This window comes from Limanda limanda, chromosome 13 (genome assembly GCF_963576545.1).
Source record: "Limanda limanda chromosome 13, fLimLim1.1, whole genome shotgun sequence".
NCBI lineage: Eukaryota > Metazoa > Chordata > Actinopteri > Pleuronectiformes > Pleuronectidae > Limanda > Limanda limanda.
In genome coordinates this window covers 12,919,639-12,933,915 of record NC_083648.1, presented here as the reverse complement: position 1 = coordinate 12,933,915, position 14,277 = coordinate 12,919,639, and the positions used below count along the sequence as shown (strand labels likewise).

Genomic DNA, 14,277 nt, shown 5'->3' with positions numbered 1-14,277 from the left:
GCTTCGGTTCCATAAAAACAGCAGCAACTCATCCAAGCAGCTCTGAAGCTTCATCCATCCATTCATGCGTCCATACATCCATCCATCCATTAATCAATCCATACATCCATCAATCAATTCATATATACATACAAACATATATGAATTCATCCATACATCAATCAATCCTGAATCCATCCATCAATCAATTAACCCATCCATCCATCCATTCATATATCAATACATCAATCCATTCATATATCAATCAATCCATACATCCATCAATCAATTCATATATCCATACATACATATATGAATTCATCCACACATCAATCAATCATGAATCCATCCATCAATCAATTAACCCATCCATCCATCCATCCATTCATATATCAATACATCAATCCATTCATATATCAATCATCCATACATCCATCAATCAATTCATATATCCATCCATCCATTCATTCATCCATCCATCCATGCATCCATCCATACATCCATCAATCAATTCATATATCCATACACACATACATAAATTCATCCTTACATCCACACATCAATCAATCATGAATCCATCCATCAATCAATTAATCCATACATCAATCCATCCATCCATTCATATATCAATCAATCCTTACATCCATCAATCAATTTATATATCCATCCATCCATCCATTCATTCATCCATACATCCATCAATCAATCCATGCATCCATCAATCAATTCATATGTCCATACATACATACATACATAAATTCATCCATACATCCACACATCAATCAATCATGAATCCATCCATCAATCAATTAATCCATCCATCCATCAATCCATCCATCCATTCATATATCAATACATACATGCATACATACAAACATAAATTCATCCATCCATACATGCATAAGTCAATCCATTCATCGATGCATCCATCCTTCCATCCCTTAATTCATATATTCATACCTACATCCATCCAAACATCCATTCATTCATCCTTCCATCCATCCATCCATCCATCCATCCCATGTGTGAGGCTCGGGCTGCCCACCCACTGGCTCCACTCGCTCCCACTTGTTGGTCCTGCAAGGTGAAGGTCTCATCCTCACAGCTGCAGCTCTGGTGATGTCATAGGAGCAGGCAGCACTTCAGTCAGACATGTTCAGTAACATCATGTTAGCCTCGGTGGGGAGTGGGCCGCGGCCAATAGACACAAGACCAGGGGCCATAAAGGGGCCTCTACTTACACAGAGGGGCCAATTATGTGTCAAACATACATGCTCAACTCCTGATTCAGTACAGTGCCCATTTAAGTGATTCATTGTTTACTATTAGCTCTGTAGCTTTGAGCAAAGCCACAAAACATTGAATATGTTAGTATTTATTATTTCTCTATCAAGCACATTGTTTGCATCCAAAAAGGTCAGAAAATAAAAATTCTTCATAAACAGACTTATTTATTGTTGGTGTTGTTAATAAGAGACTATTTTATTAAAAAAAAAAAGAAAAAAGATGACTGACAGTACAGGATTACTTCAGGAGCCAATCAGATTACAGCTGGGGCCAGTGCCCCCCGGTCCGGCCCTGGATCTGCCCCTGACTGGTGACCTGACTTTACACGTTTGTTTCTTGGAGTTAAATTTGATTTATAAATTTGAAATATTTAAATTAAATTTTTTGCAGAACATTTTTATGTAAAATAAAATAACCTATATCATTTGTGACTTACTGTATATACTTACTGTATATACTGTATACTGAACAGTGGTTCCTCTGCAGAATAGTGGACACAGAAAGATAAAGTTAGGCAAGTCCACGATGCTGCTGCTGCTGCTGCCTGGCGACCGTCTGTGGTGCTGCGGTCAGTGTCTCAGGGTTCCACTGGCTCAACATGTGTTGCTCTCATCATGTGTTTAGCATGAGTGACTTCTGTGCAGCTCTCAGGCCTGTGGTGCCGCTCTGAAGCTCTCCTCTCCGACTGAGCAGCACAGAAATCCTGTTCACGCCTTCACATCGCTGCCTCCCAGGTCCTCTACCTGCCGGTTGTTGCCTCCGACACACATTCACTGTCGCTTTTGACTTTCGTCGTAAGCCTTTCACCACAGGAGCCTCTTCTCTCTGAGCTGCTTGGGGAGCAAATCTGCTTAAGGATATATATGTCAAGTCATGCACGTGCTCGGAGTTGTGTACAGGCAACATGTACCGTCCTTGTTGTAAGTCTCACCTGACCTAACAACAAGAGATACTTCAAAAGAGCCCGATCGATATGAATGTACCGATATTGAGAAGTTAAAGGTTTTCGTTACAGAAATATAGATTTTAAGAAGTAGTTATCAAACTTTTATACGACAGAAAGGTAATTGAGGCTTGATAGGTCACAGTTTAACCATAACATGTATTATATATAACCATGAATAAAAAGGAAACACTAATTCTACGTAAAATCCAAACACATAAATGTGCGTAATTGTTTAATACATTGTTTATTCTGCAAAATAAAACGCTGATACCGATATGCGTGTCACATTGGCCGATATACCGGTCAGGCCCTTATTTCTCATGAGTTACTACTGGCACAGATTCCCCCTGAACCACGAGATCTGCCGTGTGTGGTCGTATGTGCATTTGATTTGAAAGAGCAGTTAGTTTAGTTAGGCAGCCCTATCACTTTGAATAGGGATCAGCAGCTTTGGGGTGAGGCAGTTCGGGCTCGAGCCGCTTAGCAGGAGCTGGTCAGTCGCCATGTGTTGGCCCGGTTGCATCGAAAACGCCACCACTGCCCTCGTCACCTTCAACCCCACCGATCGTTTTAACTGGTTTCACCGGCTTACCGTGGCTTTAGCGTCTGTGCGGTAAATTTAGGGCATAGCTGTTTGCTTGAATGCCCGGTGGTTTAAACCGGTAAACCGAAGCCAGGACTGTCAGTTGTGTTGGTGCAGCCGTCCTGCGTCGTCTACGATGAGGCTGAGGTCCAGGAGTAGAGAAAGAAGGGAGAGACAGAGGGAGGACGAGGTAGGACAGAGTCTGTTTGGAACGATCTGTTCTCTGGAGCTACTTCAGAATGATTCCCCGTCATTGATGACTAACCCTCCTCAATCAGTTCTATGCCGCAGATGGTCACTTTTTGTTTTGTAAGTGTGCAGAGCTTTAAACAGTCAATGGTGCAGAGTGGAGTTAGAAAACTTTGTGTTCATCCTACTGGGTTTATCTGCAATGAAACAGATTTTTTTTCTTAATTACTGTTCATTTGTTCGGCTTCTATGTGAGTTTAAATTATTAACTTGAGCTGGTGTTATTTTTTATTCATTATTTCTTGGCTATTTCAGATGTCTGCGAAGCAAGCACACATTCTCAGACCCAAGTTCAAAACCTTTCAAAATAAAAGCTCTATAAAGCATGGCAGCAACCAAAAAAAAGAAGCCTTTGATTAGTAAAGAGGAATTGAAGATCAGCAGCTGCTTGAATGTCTGTGTCAGTATGATATGGTGAAATAAAAAAGAAAACAAATTATGAAAGTGGCCTGGTGGCGATAATGGTTCCATGGGTAGAGAGACACATGTTCCACATACGGACAGGCGCTGTTGGAGTTAGAAGGTAGATACAGTTTACCTGTATATGAGTTTCAGATTTTTATTTAGACGGAAAGGCAATTAGAATTTTTGTCACAAAAAAAGGGGACAAAGTAAATATTGCCCAAACTAAAATGACTGGGTAGCTTTAGAACTGACACAATCACAAACAGACATTAAACAAAGCCTCACTACTTTCATGCACTGGCTGCAAACGCCTAAAATCAATTCTTTCTTGCAGGTGAAAATTGAGGAGAGTGAAATGATCCCAAAGTCCGGAAAATCTCCAGCAGACTCTCGGAAAAGTGTCGGCATCCATGAGTTCGCAGCTCTCGCCAGATCCTCCTTAAATGGTGACAACCTTTTTTTTTTTTAAACACAAATGTCTGAAATTCTTTTGACTTTCCAACTTCGGTCGTCCACCTGTGTGTCTCTGTGTCGCCTCCAGGCATCTCGCAGGCAGTGAGGGACCATGTGACGAAGCCCACCTCCCTGGCTCAGGGCCGGGTTGCCCACCTCATAGAGTGGAAAGGTTGGCCCAAACCCACAGACCCCCCGCCGGCCGCCCACTCCCAGTTCAGCTCCTACTGCCATCTGACTGAAGGAGAGAAGGAGGCCCGGTTTGCTGCAGGTATTTACCCCAAGTGACCTTTACCGACCCTCAGCCAAGGATCTGTTCCTCGTTCTCTTCATGTGGCGAGATACAAGTGCATCTCCAGCTGGGGTCTGTGCAGGACGTACATGTATGGGCATGTGTGTCCCACTCAGCTTGGTTTAGCCCCAGCACGGTCTTCAGCTCCCACCTTCTGCCACACGACTAATCCTCTGAAACTCCTGTCTGTCAACGCCCCGCCCCCCCCCACTGCGCCGTCTCCTGGGTGACGGCTGGTCTTGGCAGCAGATGGTGGCCTATTAGACAATCTCCCAAAACACTTCACTGCCCACCAATGGTTGCAGCTCCTGTTGTTCTGCTGTGACTCATCGTCTCTGGCGCCAGTGACATCGGCGTGGTTTGATCAAGAGAGAGAGAGGGAGAGTGTGTGTGTGGGGGGGGGGAACAGAGAACATTATGACGTCTGTATCTTTTTATTCTCAAACCCTCATCGACTCAGAAATGAAGACACGTTTTCTTTTCTTTTTTCTGTTTTCGCTCGGTTTGAGTCACTTTTGAAGCAAAACATTTTTTTAAATTAAAATAATAGGCTTTTTTTTTAACCTTTACTTTATATAGTTTGTTTCGTAAAATGATTGAATATGATACAGGAGGCAAAGTCATGATGCATACATTTATATATATATATATAATCAAGTTGGCAGTAATAAGTCCAGCCTCGTCTGATTAGGGATGGGGGAAAATATCGATTCTGTTACAAATCGCGATTCTTGTGAATGACGATTTAAAATCGCCATGCTGCCTCCCAAATCGATTTAAAAAAAAAAAAAAAAAAATTATTTTAAAAAAATATATTTATTGGTTTATACCGGGGGGATATATGGGGGGAGCAACATCACCCCAGAGCATGTTGACCAGCTCTTGTTTTTGCACAAGAATCTAAACATACCCAAGCACTAGCATTGCATTGCCTACATGCAAACAACAATAGCCTACTTTTTGTTTATTTCAAAGTTTATATTTTAAGTAAACTGTTATTCATTCTATTTAATTTACCTTTTATTTATTGTTTAAAAGTAGCCTAAGTGGCATGCATTTCTTAATCTGTCAGTTTGTGTGCAGTTGACAGGGGTTATACAATAATAGGGCACATCTCATTTATTTTCTTTATTGGCTGCACGGCAGTCGTTAAGTTAATGTTAATATTTGAAATAAAACTGGTAAAGCTCTAATTGAATTTGACTGTGTTGTATTTGAAGGTATGATTCAGAATTTTTCCATGGTCCAGTATTTAAAAAAAAAATAACCAAAAGAAATCCCAGGAAATCGTAATATCGAATCGCAATACTTACAGAATCGCAATACCCACAGAAATCGCAATACATATCGTATCGCCACCTAAGTATCGTGATAGTATCGTATCGGGAGGTCCCTGCCGATTCCCGTCCCTAGGTCTGATGTAAATATAATGTATTTGCAAAACCGCTGGAAAATTCTCCTGATATATTCAAACAGCGATTAACTAAAAAAATTGTACATTTAATTGCACATTGGTCTTCTTCATTTCAAACCATTAACCCTGTTTCTGTGATGTTCACATGAGAAGTTATAATGCATAAAATAGAGATATGTAAAAATCTGGTAGAAGCATCTGCAATAATTGGACGCATGTTTCCTTCAGGGGTGGAGGAGCAGTTTGCCATCGCTGAGGCCAAACTGCGAGCTTGGGCCTCTATTGACGCCGACGACGAGGAAGACTCCAATGATGAAGACTCCCCCAGCGGCGGGCCGACTCACACCTTATTCTTCCAGAGCTCAGGTATCCGTCGTCGTCTACGTTTTGCTTATTTTGTCTCATTTCACTCATCGTCTTCATTTTGTGCGCCATCACTAACACTACGCCTCCTCTTCCCCCCCCTTCTCCCAAACATCCATCCATCTCCCAGGTGTTCTGACTCTTTGCTCCTCCCTCAGACGCCACCACGTCCAATCCTGTTACCACAGCCCCACACCAGCCTGAGGGGGGCAGCAGTGAGGCGCTGCCCTCCGACAGTCCCCTGGGCTCCAGCAGCAGCAGCAGCCTGCTCTCTGGTCGGCCTGGGTCTCACAGTGACCCACATGCATCCCAGACCTGCTCACCCACTTTACCCAGCGACCGCATGACTCCGTTCCTGGAGGAAGAGGAGGAGCGGCCGGGCGGTCAGGGGAAGCGGCTGGCTCCTTCGCAGGAGCAGCACAGTGAGGTCTGCATCCACCACAAGCCGGAGTGGAGGCCTCGGGGCCGGAGTGGCAGGTTCGACTCCTGCTACTCCAACTCGTACTCGGAGTCTCCTGGAGAGGAGGACGAAGAGGACGAGGACGAGGAGGGCAGCGTGTTCCACGAGGCGCCGGTGTGGCACTGCAGCCCGAGGAGCTTCTTCTCGGACCGGGCCTCCTCTGGGGTGGCCTCGTTCGATCAGGAGGAAGAGGAGAGGGATGACGTAGAGTAGAAAAAAGAGTATTATGTGTGATGTGTTGTCCATCTTTATGTCTCATTGAGTCCGTGTTGATTCTGGATATGACATAATCTATTCTGCTTTCTCTGTAAACCTCCCACCACCTCCTCTTCCTCCTCTTCCTCCTCCTCTCCCTCCTCCACTCACTGCCTTCTGTCTTGGCCTCCGGGCCTCTCATGTACTGATCTCGCTCAACCGTTTATCGCTGCTGTGAACATCAAAGTATATCAGACAGGTCCAACCAGAATGTAAAGCTGTTGTTCAAACTGAGTTTTGTACATTTTATTGTGAAGAGTCATGTGTTGCTATTGCATTTTCTATGGATATTTTGTAGTGTTGTTTTATTCTGGGTCATGCTGTGTCCTGTGGGTCGGGCTACGTTTGATACTGAATGTCTGATTGTCATGCGTACACACATATACATATATATATATAAATAAATAAATATAAATACAATTCTTTTTGACAGAAAATTATTCCCCCCCTCTCCCACAAACATTTAATCTCTTAAAGGCAGTTTTTTTTCTTTCAATTTAATCAGACTCATGTACAAAAAAACAATTTCATGTTCTCTGAAAAGAAACGATGGCTGTTGGAATTTCAAATGCATAATTCTCCTCTGTACAGAGCGTGTATGTAGCTCTCATCCGTGTATTTTCATATGTACAAAGCATATACAGGCCAGTGCCATATAAAGGGAGATACTACAGACTTATTGCTTAACTAGATACGCTGCAAATGCGCTTATACACTCTCTACATTGAACTCCTTATACGTTGTCTTATATGACGAGCACTACTTCACATTCCATATGCAAACGAAAAAAAGTTAAGACATTAATAGAATCGTTGCACAAACATAGACAAAGAAAATATGAGCCCGAGTCGGGATGTCGCCACGTAAGATTTAAAATATGGCTCGAAATCATCGGGTAAAGCCAAAACCCATTTGAAGGTCGTGGCACCGACTCACACACACGCACAACAGTTTTTGGACTTGTGCTTCGTACAGCAGTTACATTTCTCATCACTGCTTCAGAGGCCAGAAGGAACTTAATTTGTCATAAAGATATGTGTAACATATCAAGGTGGTAAATATCTACAGGCCGCATACAGTACATGTGTGCATATAAGTGTGTGTGTGTTTGTGTGTTAGTGTGTGTGCGCTCTGTACAGCCAGTAGCTTCCCGTCACAAGGAGCTCAACAGTGGTTCCTTTATCATGCTAGAAACACGTTAAATTCATGTAGCGATTACATGTGTGGGCTGTTCGGTTGACTGGCGGTCTACATGTGCCCTTAGCGAACCAGCCCCTAATGTGCAGTAAATTATATTCATGGTAATTACAATGTGCTTTAGCTTTAATCGGAGCCCTGAACCAAGCTGGGTGGACCTTTGGAAGCAGCTGCCTTTGTCGTCTTGTGAACAGATCCTGGCCAATGGTGGGTTTTTGGGGCTGATATCTTAAGCAGCTTTCAGACATGCACTGAACTCAGGAAAACCTCCTGACATTCTCCGGAGGGGCTGTATGAGAGAGAATGTCAGAGTCAGAGTGAGCGGCTACAGATTTTCTTGGGAGTTTCCCCGGCCAGCCCTTAAGTTAGGAACTCCGAGAAATGTCCAAATGAGCCCATGTGTGGAGAAGGTCCAGACCCAGTTTTGCTGATGTTCTCCGGAGTTCATGTCTGAAAACGACTAGATATTAAAACAAACTGCTATAGATGCCCTGACGTTGTAACTGCAGATTGTTGCAAACTAACTAGCGATGAAACTGTTGCTTTTACAGTATTATTATTCCTGTGTATATATATTAACATTATTAGCCAATAACCCTGTGGTGTATCAGTCCAGTGCTGTGAATAGGCAGACGTATATATATTCATACCATCATGTGCTCATTAAGATCGTTTTCTACGTCTTTTTTCTTCTGTGCTTTCTCCTCTAGGTAGTTGCTCCCGTTTACCGCTCTCCGCCACTTGCATGTGACCTATGTCATGTGACCTTGTTTGTTAAGACTCCAATGATGAGTCGGGACCAGATTTGAGCATGGCAAGGAAGGTGTCTCTCTCTCTTTCCCTCTCTCTCACACAAACACTTAAACACACATACACACACACAAAAAGAGTAAAAAGATAAACCTGGGAATATTCCATATTTCTTATTGTCGTCACTCCAACAAAAAGACCAAACTAGTATTTTTCTGTGTAACCAAATATAGTTTATGTAGTAAATAACGTATAAATTATACTTCTATAAATACTCATATTATATAGTTTATTCCACAGGACCATAGAGTTCTGTTGTCCAAAAATGAATAAAAACACATTCAAATCATAAACACAACATTGCACCTTCCACATGATCCTCTATCACAGACTGTGAATAACAAGGGACATGACAGCTCCTCCTCAAAAGTGAAGCCAAAGTGTCTTGATCGCCCCCTGGTGCCTGGCTGCTTTATAGGTTATAATTCTCGCCTATGCCAAGGAGGTTTCACAGAGCAGATTTCTAGGAAACTTGGTGGAGGGATGGGACACAAGCCAAGACAGAACTGGTTAAATTTCGGTGCGGATCCAGACAATAGGGCAAGTTTTTTGTTTATCACTTTACTTTAAGGTGATTGACGGGCCTCAGTGGATGTATGCGCTCTGCTGAGGGCCATTCTAGTAGTGGATGGGACATGGCCAGCCACCAAGGGTGAGGAAGATAATTTGGTTTCACTTTTGGGGAGCAGTCACATCGTCCATCTTTATCTACAGTCTATAGTTTGGTCTGAGAGGGTAAAGGCAAGAGAGGTCTGGTAGGATCACTCCTCTCTGACTCCACATCGTCTGATTGTTTCAATTTCAAACGTGTTCCAAGTCATGTAAAAAAAAAATCAGTGCAGGCCTACAAAAGTTTTGATTTTGGTCTTCTCTCAGGATTTGCAGACGGTAAAGAAATATAGACTAAAACCAGATTTAGCATTTAAAACAGGCATCTGCACAAACACAACACTCACTCACGCCACAACGTTAGAATCCCAGGTATCAAGGCTGGACTTGTCGGTGAGTGTGATCTATACAAACATAAGAAACGTCAACATTCATGAGACGACAGGACGGATCAGATCATTTTGACGGATCCTCCGTGTGGGCGGGGCTACTCTCTCCCTCAAGTTCTGATTGGTCCAGAGATGGCGGGTCAAGTTGTTGCTCTGTTTCCTCCGGCTCAGGACTGTGGGTGAGCGGGTCATAGTCACAGGCAATCTCTGATTCCTCAGTGTGGGAGGGGCTGCAGTCAAACGTGAAATCTGATTGGTCCTCTGTGAATGAGGGACTCTCCTGGAGCACCAACTCTGACGACTGGTTTGTAACGTCGCCGGGACTGGTTTCAAACTGCAAATTGGTTTGGTCTGAGCAGTTGACGGGGATCTCGTTGTACTGGAGATCGGGTTGGGCCACAGCGTCGGGGGGTTTGGGTTCCCGGGGCAACGAGAGCCCCCTGTGGCGGAGGCACAGCTTGTGTAGTTCAGTTACCTCCGATACGTTTGTGCTGTTCCCGCTGTCACGGAAACTGGCCAGCGGAGGGCGCACTTTCACTCCAGTCACTGTCACTGAGCCCTCGATGGCCTTACGTAACTGGAGCGTCAACGGCGGTGGCAGAGAAAGGGAAGAGGGAGAGAGAGGAGAAGGTTTAATCATCGGGTACAGAAAATAAGATCTGAACAACTGAAGGAAATACACATGCACACCTCTCTGAGAGAGACCACTCCCACCAGACGTCCCATGCTGGTCACATAGGCGTGATCCAGACCCAGCAGAGAGAAGATGGTGTGAGTCTGTGGAGGAGGAGAGATGGGTTGTTACCTGGTTACAGACTCAAATACAGGCTGTAGCCAATTCCAGCTAATGTGAGTCAATGTGAAGGGAAACCATGTGCAATATATATATATTGATATATGGTTTAGCCTCACCCCATCATTAGTCAAAGCACTGAAACCACAGTGAAGCAATACAGGCACATGTCTCATTCAATTGATTTACTATTCTGTTATTAAACATTCTGAGAGTTTAGTATTCAGTGTTCTCAGTGCTCTTTGATTTCATGTTACCTTGTGCAGAGATGTTTGCTCCACCAGCTGGAAGGGAGCAGGATCAATCTTGCAGTTATTGAAATCCACCGGTTCATCGAGCTGCTGCTCCTCCCACTCTGCTATCTGAAACCAGGAGGACAACGAGACACTGAAAACTCCAACACTGTTAGTTTGAAAACTAAATTTTTTATACATATGTGTGTGTATTAAGTCTCACCTCTGTTTGAGTCATACAATCTTCTACTTCAGTTGAGTCCTAAAAGAACATACCACTATGTTCAATAACTACAATATCAACCACAGACTGATTATAAAGATGGATGACACTTCTCCACTTCCTCTCAGCGATCGGGGGATGGAGCCACAGCATCGAGGTCCCATGAAACATGCACGATCGACCAATGGTGAGCCAATCTCCACTGTCAATTTTTTATAGTATCAAATATCTAACTGAAATTAATTGACGTGACTCTTTAGTTCAGTCCATGTCCTATCCACTAACATGGAGGCAGGATTTATGGCCTACACTGCAGCCAGCCACTAGATGGCGATTGAGACACTTCGTCTTTACTTTTGGGAAGCTGTCATGTCGTCTACCTTTATTTAGTCTAAAGGGAAGATCTGTTTGTTTGTATGTGCAGAACGCTAAAATAAAGCAATATAACAATCTTTGTGTGTGTGCGTCGCAAAGCAAATGGTTACCAAGCAACAGTTTCCAGACGGCAGACAATCTTACCGCCATGGAGATCCTCACTCGTTTGGGCTTCCTCTTCTCAGGAGGAGCTGGCACAACCGGGCTCTTCCAGTCAGGGAGAAAAGGAATCAACACAGCACGTTAACACAACATCAGTGACAACCGACGGTTTTACACCTTTAACTTGTTGCCACCACAACACTGGATCCCAGTCGGGCTTCCAGTGGGAGAGGTCTCTGGGACATGAGCACAATGTTGCCAAGAGCGACACATGAAGTGAAAGGAAATCTGCACAAGAAGCCAAATGCTGATGCAACATTGGCTGACAGATCAAATTTTGAAGGATTCTTTTAGTTTTAACCCCTATGTTTTCCCTTAAATATCGTCTATGTGCTCATTCTATTCAACAATGTCTGACAACATGTTTTAGCTGCCACTGCAGAAACAGACACTCAAACATCTCCATTGCATCACAATAAGTGCTGGGACTGAGCCCTTGTTATTAGCTTCACCTCTCCGTTTCCTGTTATGACAAAACTCTGTGAATTCCAGCCCTTATGTCAAAGCAGCTTGACATTTTGCAGTTTAACCATTACATTTATTGCCAATAACTATAAAGAAAAAGAAAAAAAAACAAATAGGACCTAATATATAGAATTATATAGTAAACTCTGATCACTACAAGTATTACAGCCACGTCTGAGAGTAAAGTCATAATTTTGGGTTCCGCCTAATTTTAGAGGGCGAATGTCAGAAGATCAGCCTGTCGCCTGCGTTCAAATTAGGAATGTGGAATGTCTTAAGTTATTCTATCGTGAAGGTGTCACATATAAAAGAATACTTCATCTTTTGGCTCATGAGCACCACATCATTACGTTGCTCTCAAAACTCAAATTCATTTCTTGACAATGTCTGACGCACCAGTGCATCAGTTATAACCAAAAATATAAGCTGTTCAAAAACATTTGCCTGGCAGTGATTGTGTTTTGCAGTGAGGGGGCAATGACTCATATAAGGTTTATAGGAATAAGCTAAGACCCCAATATGGAAACCCAGCCGCCCGTGGGTGGATCCTGCCGCAGCACTTACCCTTGAATACAATACATGACACACTTGCACACATGCATCTTTTATATCCTGTTAAGTTTCCTCTCGCTCTTGTGCTCACCTCCAGCAGCTCCACCTCTTGGTCCGCACAGGAGAGCGTCTGAGAACCTGGGAGAGAAAACAACAATCAGTCTTTAATAAGTTTGTTCCTCCATGTGTCCTACTGTGTGTAGAGTTCAACAAGTACGTACTATTTGGCGTCTCTGTGTCACTGATGGCAGACACAGTTTTCAAGGCAGATTTCAGAGGAAGCTGAATATTGGAAGCCACTGGGCTGAAGGAGGAAGACTCCTCTGTGGAGATCTACATGGAAAATATATTAACAGAAGAAGACACACACACACACAAACACAGAAAGAATACAGATAACATGGAAGAGACACATACGAGCACATGCACGTAAACAAACAGGACAGCACAGGAAAGGGCACAGACGACAGAGACACAGGAGACTTGTGTTAATGTCAAGTAGAACTGAGGGACATTTATTCAGTTTATGCACACTTACCACAACAGCTGTCCAAAAACTCCATCTGTGCCCTTACCTACTACCACATGCTTCACACATGCTGTGTCTGATCATCCACTTTTTCTCTACCGCTACAACCTTATCGCTACAGCCCAGCCCTGGCGCCCCCGGACGCCTCACACCTGTTGGATGCTCACCAGGAAGCGGACCCCTTGGCGAGTGCTGCCCGACGAGTTGGCGTGGGTGTGGGTGCAGGGTGAGCTGGGGGTGCTGTCGGTTGTCAGGCTGGGCAGGTGATCTTGTGTGCCGTTGTCCTGGGCCAGCTGGTGGAGGTACTCCAGCCTCCGCTGGCGTCCCAGCTGAAACGAGAGCAGAGACTGGAGCTGTAGTCGCTCTATGGAGCCCAGCAGGATCATGGATTCTGAAGGAGAAGGAAAGAAAGCGAGAGAGTGACATAAATCATGTTAAGTTAAACTGAAATTTCCGCCCTGTAGTGATATGCATATGGTTCCTGGTTCTGTGCGGGACAGTGTCACCTCCGTCCACACCAAACTCAGAAAAACTATTTCTTCATTGACCTGGCTTTATTTTTGCATTGTTGAAATATTGTTCATGCACTTACCTCTGCTTTCAACCAGGGCCAGGGTTTTGAGTTGACCTGTCAGCATCATCTCCTGCAGGTCCCGATAGCAGGAGTGCAGAGTGATGAAGCGCACGTCCCTGACCATGATGTCCTCCACACGGATATTATATTTCCTGAGACATAGTTTCAGGGGAAGTGGAAACAAGAGAGGAAAGAAAATGAAAGGCCAGATTGGTAGAAACAGGGAAACCAAATCGCTCGGAAAAGAATATATCTGCCCTGAGCATTCAAGCAAGACACACACTGGACACACTGACTCACTCGTGATGTCCCATGCCCAGCTCGGGCAGATAAGGAAGTTTCTTGATGCGGATGATGGAGTCGTACAGAGAGGGTTGGAGCGACTGGGCCACGGCGTTGGCCAGAATGACGGCGATCATCACAGGCAGGATGTGGGAGATCTGACCGGTCAGCTCAAACACTATGACCGCTGTGGATACAGTGTGGGTGACTGCTCCAGACAGCGCTGCAGCACCTGTGTAGGAGGGAAGTGAATCGAAGAGAAATCATTTTTTCCTGTCTTCTGCAGAACGTCATTCTCATTCATAGCACATAACTCCATCCTTTCACACCAGCCAGTGAGTCACAGCCGCAGCAATTTGGTTCTGAGCGATTTTCTGTTTTACTTCAGTCAAAAATGT

General features: G+C 44.0%; 2 protein-coding genes across 2 annotated transcripts in view; one reads left to right on the top strand and one right to left on the bottom strand.

Annotated features, from left to right (window-relative positions):
* Positions 1-2,931: 2,931 nt before the first annotated feature.
* Positions 2,932-6,644, top strand: fam131aa (family with sequence similarity 131 member Aa). Its single transcript, XM_061084304.1, has 5 exons — positions 2,932-2,985; positions 3,784-3,895; positions 3,991-4,173; positions 5,837-5,974; positions 6,130-6,644. The coding sequence occupies exons 1-5, from the start codon at positions 2,932-2,934 to the stop codon at positions 6,642-6,644; spliced, it is 1,002 nt and encodes a 333-aa protein (XP_060940287.1).
* A 552-nt stretch (positions 6,645-7,196) lies between these two features.
* Positions 7,197-14,277, bottom strand: part of clcn2a (chloride channel, voltage-sensitive 2a) — a 34,466-nt gene continuing 27,385 nt past the window's right edge. The window contains exons 16-25 of the mRNA XM_061084305.1: positions 13,898-14,111; positions 13,616-13,749; positions 13,191-13,414; positions 12,716-12,827; positions 12,586-12,632; positions 11,460-11,522; positions 10,941-10,979; positions 10,742-10,846; positions 10,382-10,468; positions 7,197-10,268 (exon numbers count right to left, since the gene is read on the bottom strand). Coding sequence (XP_060940288.1) covers positions 9,759-10,268; positions 10,382-10,468; positions 10,742-10,846; positions 10,941-10,979; positions 11,460-11,522; positions 12,586-12,632; positions 12,716-12,827; positions 13,191-13,414; positions 13,616-13,749; positions 13,898-14,111 — 1,535 coding nt within the window. The 3' untranslated portion in view covers positions 7,197-9,758. The remainder of the gene's footprint in view (positions 10,269-10,381; positions 10,469-10,741; positions 10,847-10,940; positions 10,980-11,459; positions 11,523-12,585; positions 12,633-12,715; positions 12,828-13,190; positions 13,415-13,615; positions 13,750-13,897; positions 14,112-14,277) is intronic.

Bases quoted from the DNA above. Each gene is read 5' to 3' on its own strand.
- fam131aa (XM_061084304.1), top strand. From the start codon at position 2,932: ATGAGGCTGAGGTCCAGGAGTAGAGAAAGAAGGGAGAGACAGAGGGAG. The intron at 3,896-3,990 runs GTGACAACCTTT...TGTCGCCTCCAG, and splicing joins CGCCAGATCCTCCTTAAATG to GCATCTCGCAGGCAGTGAGG. The intron at 4,174-5,836 runs GTATTTACCCCA...TGTTTCCTTCAG, and splicing joins GGAGGCCCGGTTTGCTGCAG to GGGTGGAGGAGCAGTTTGCC.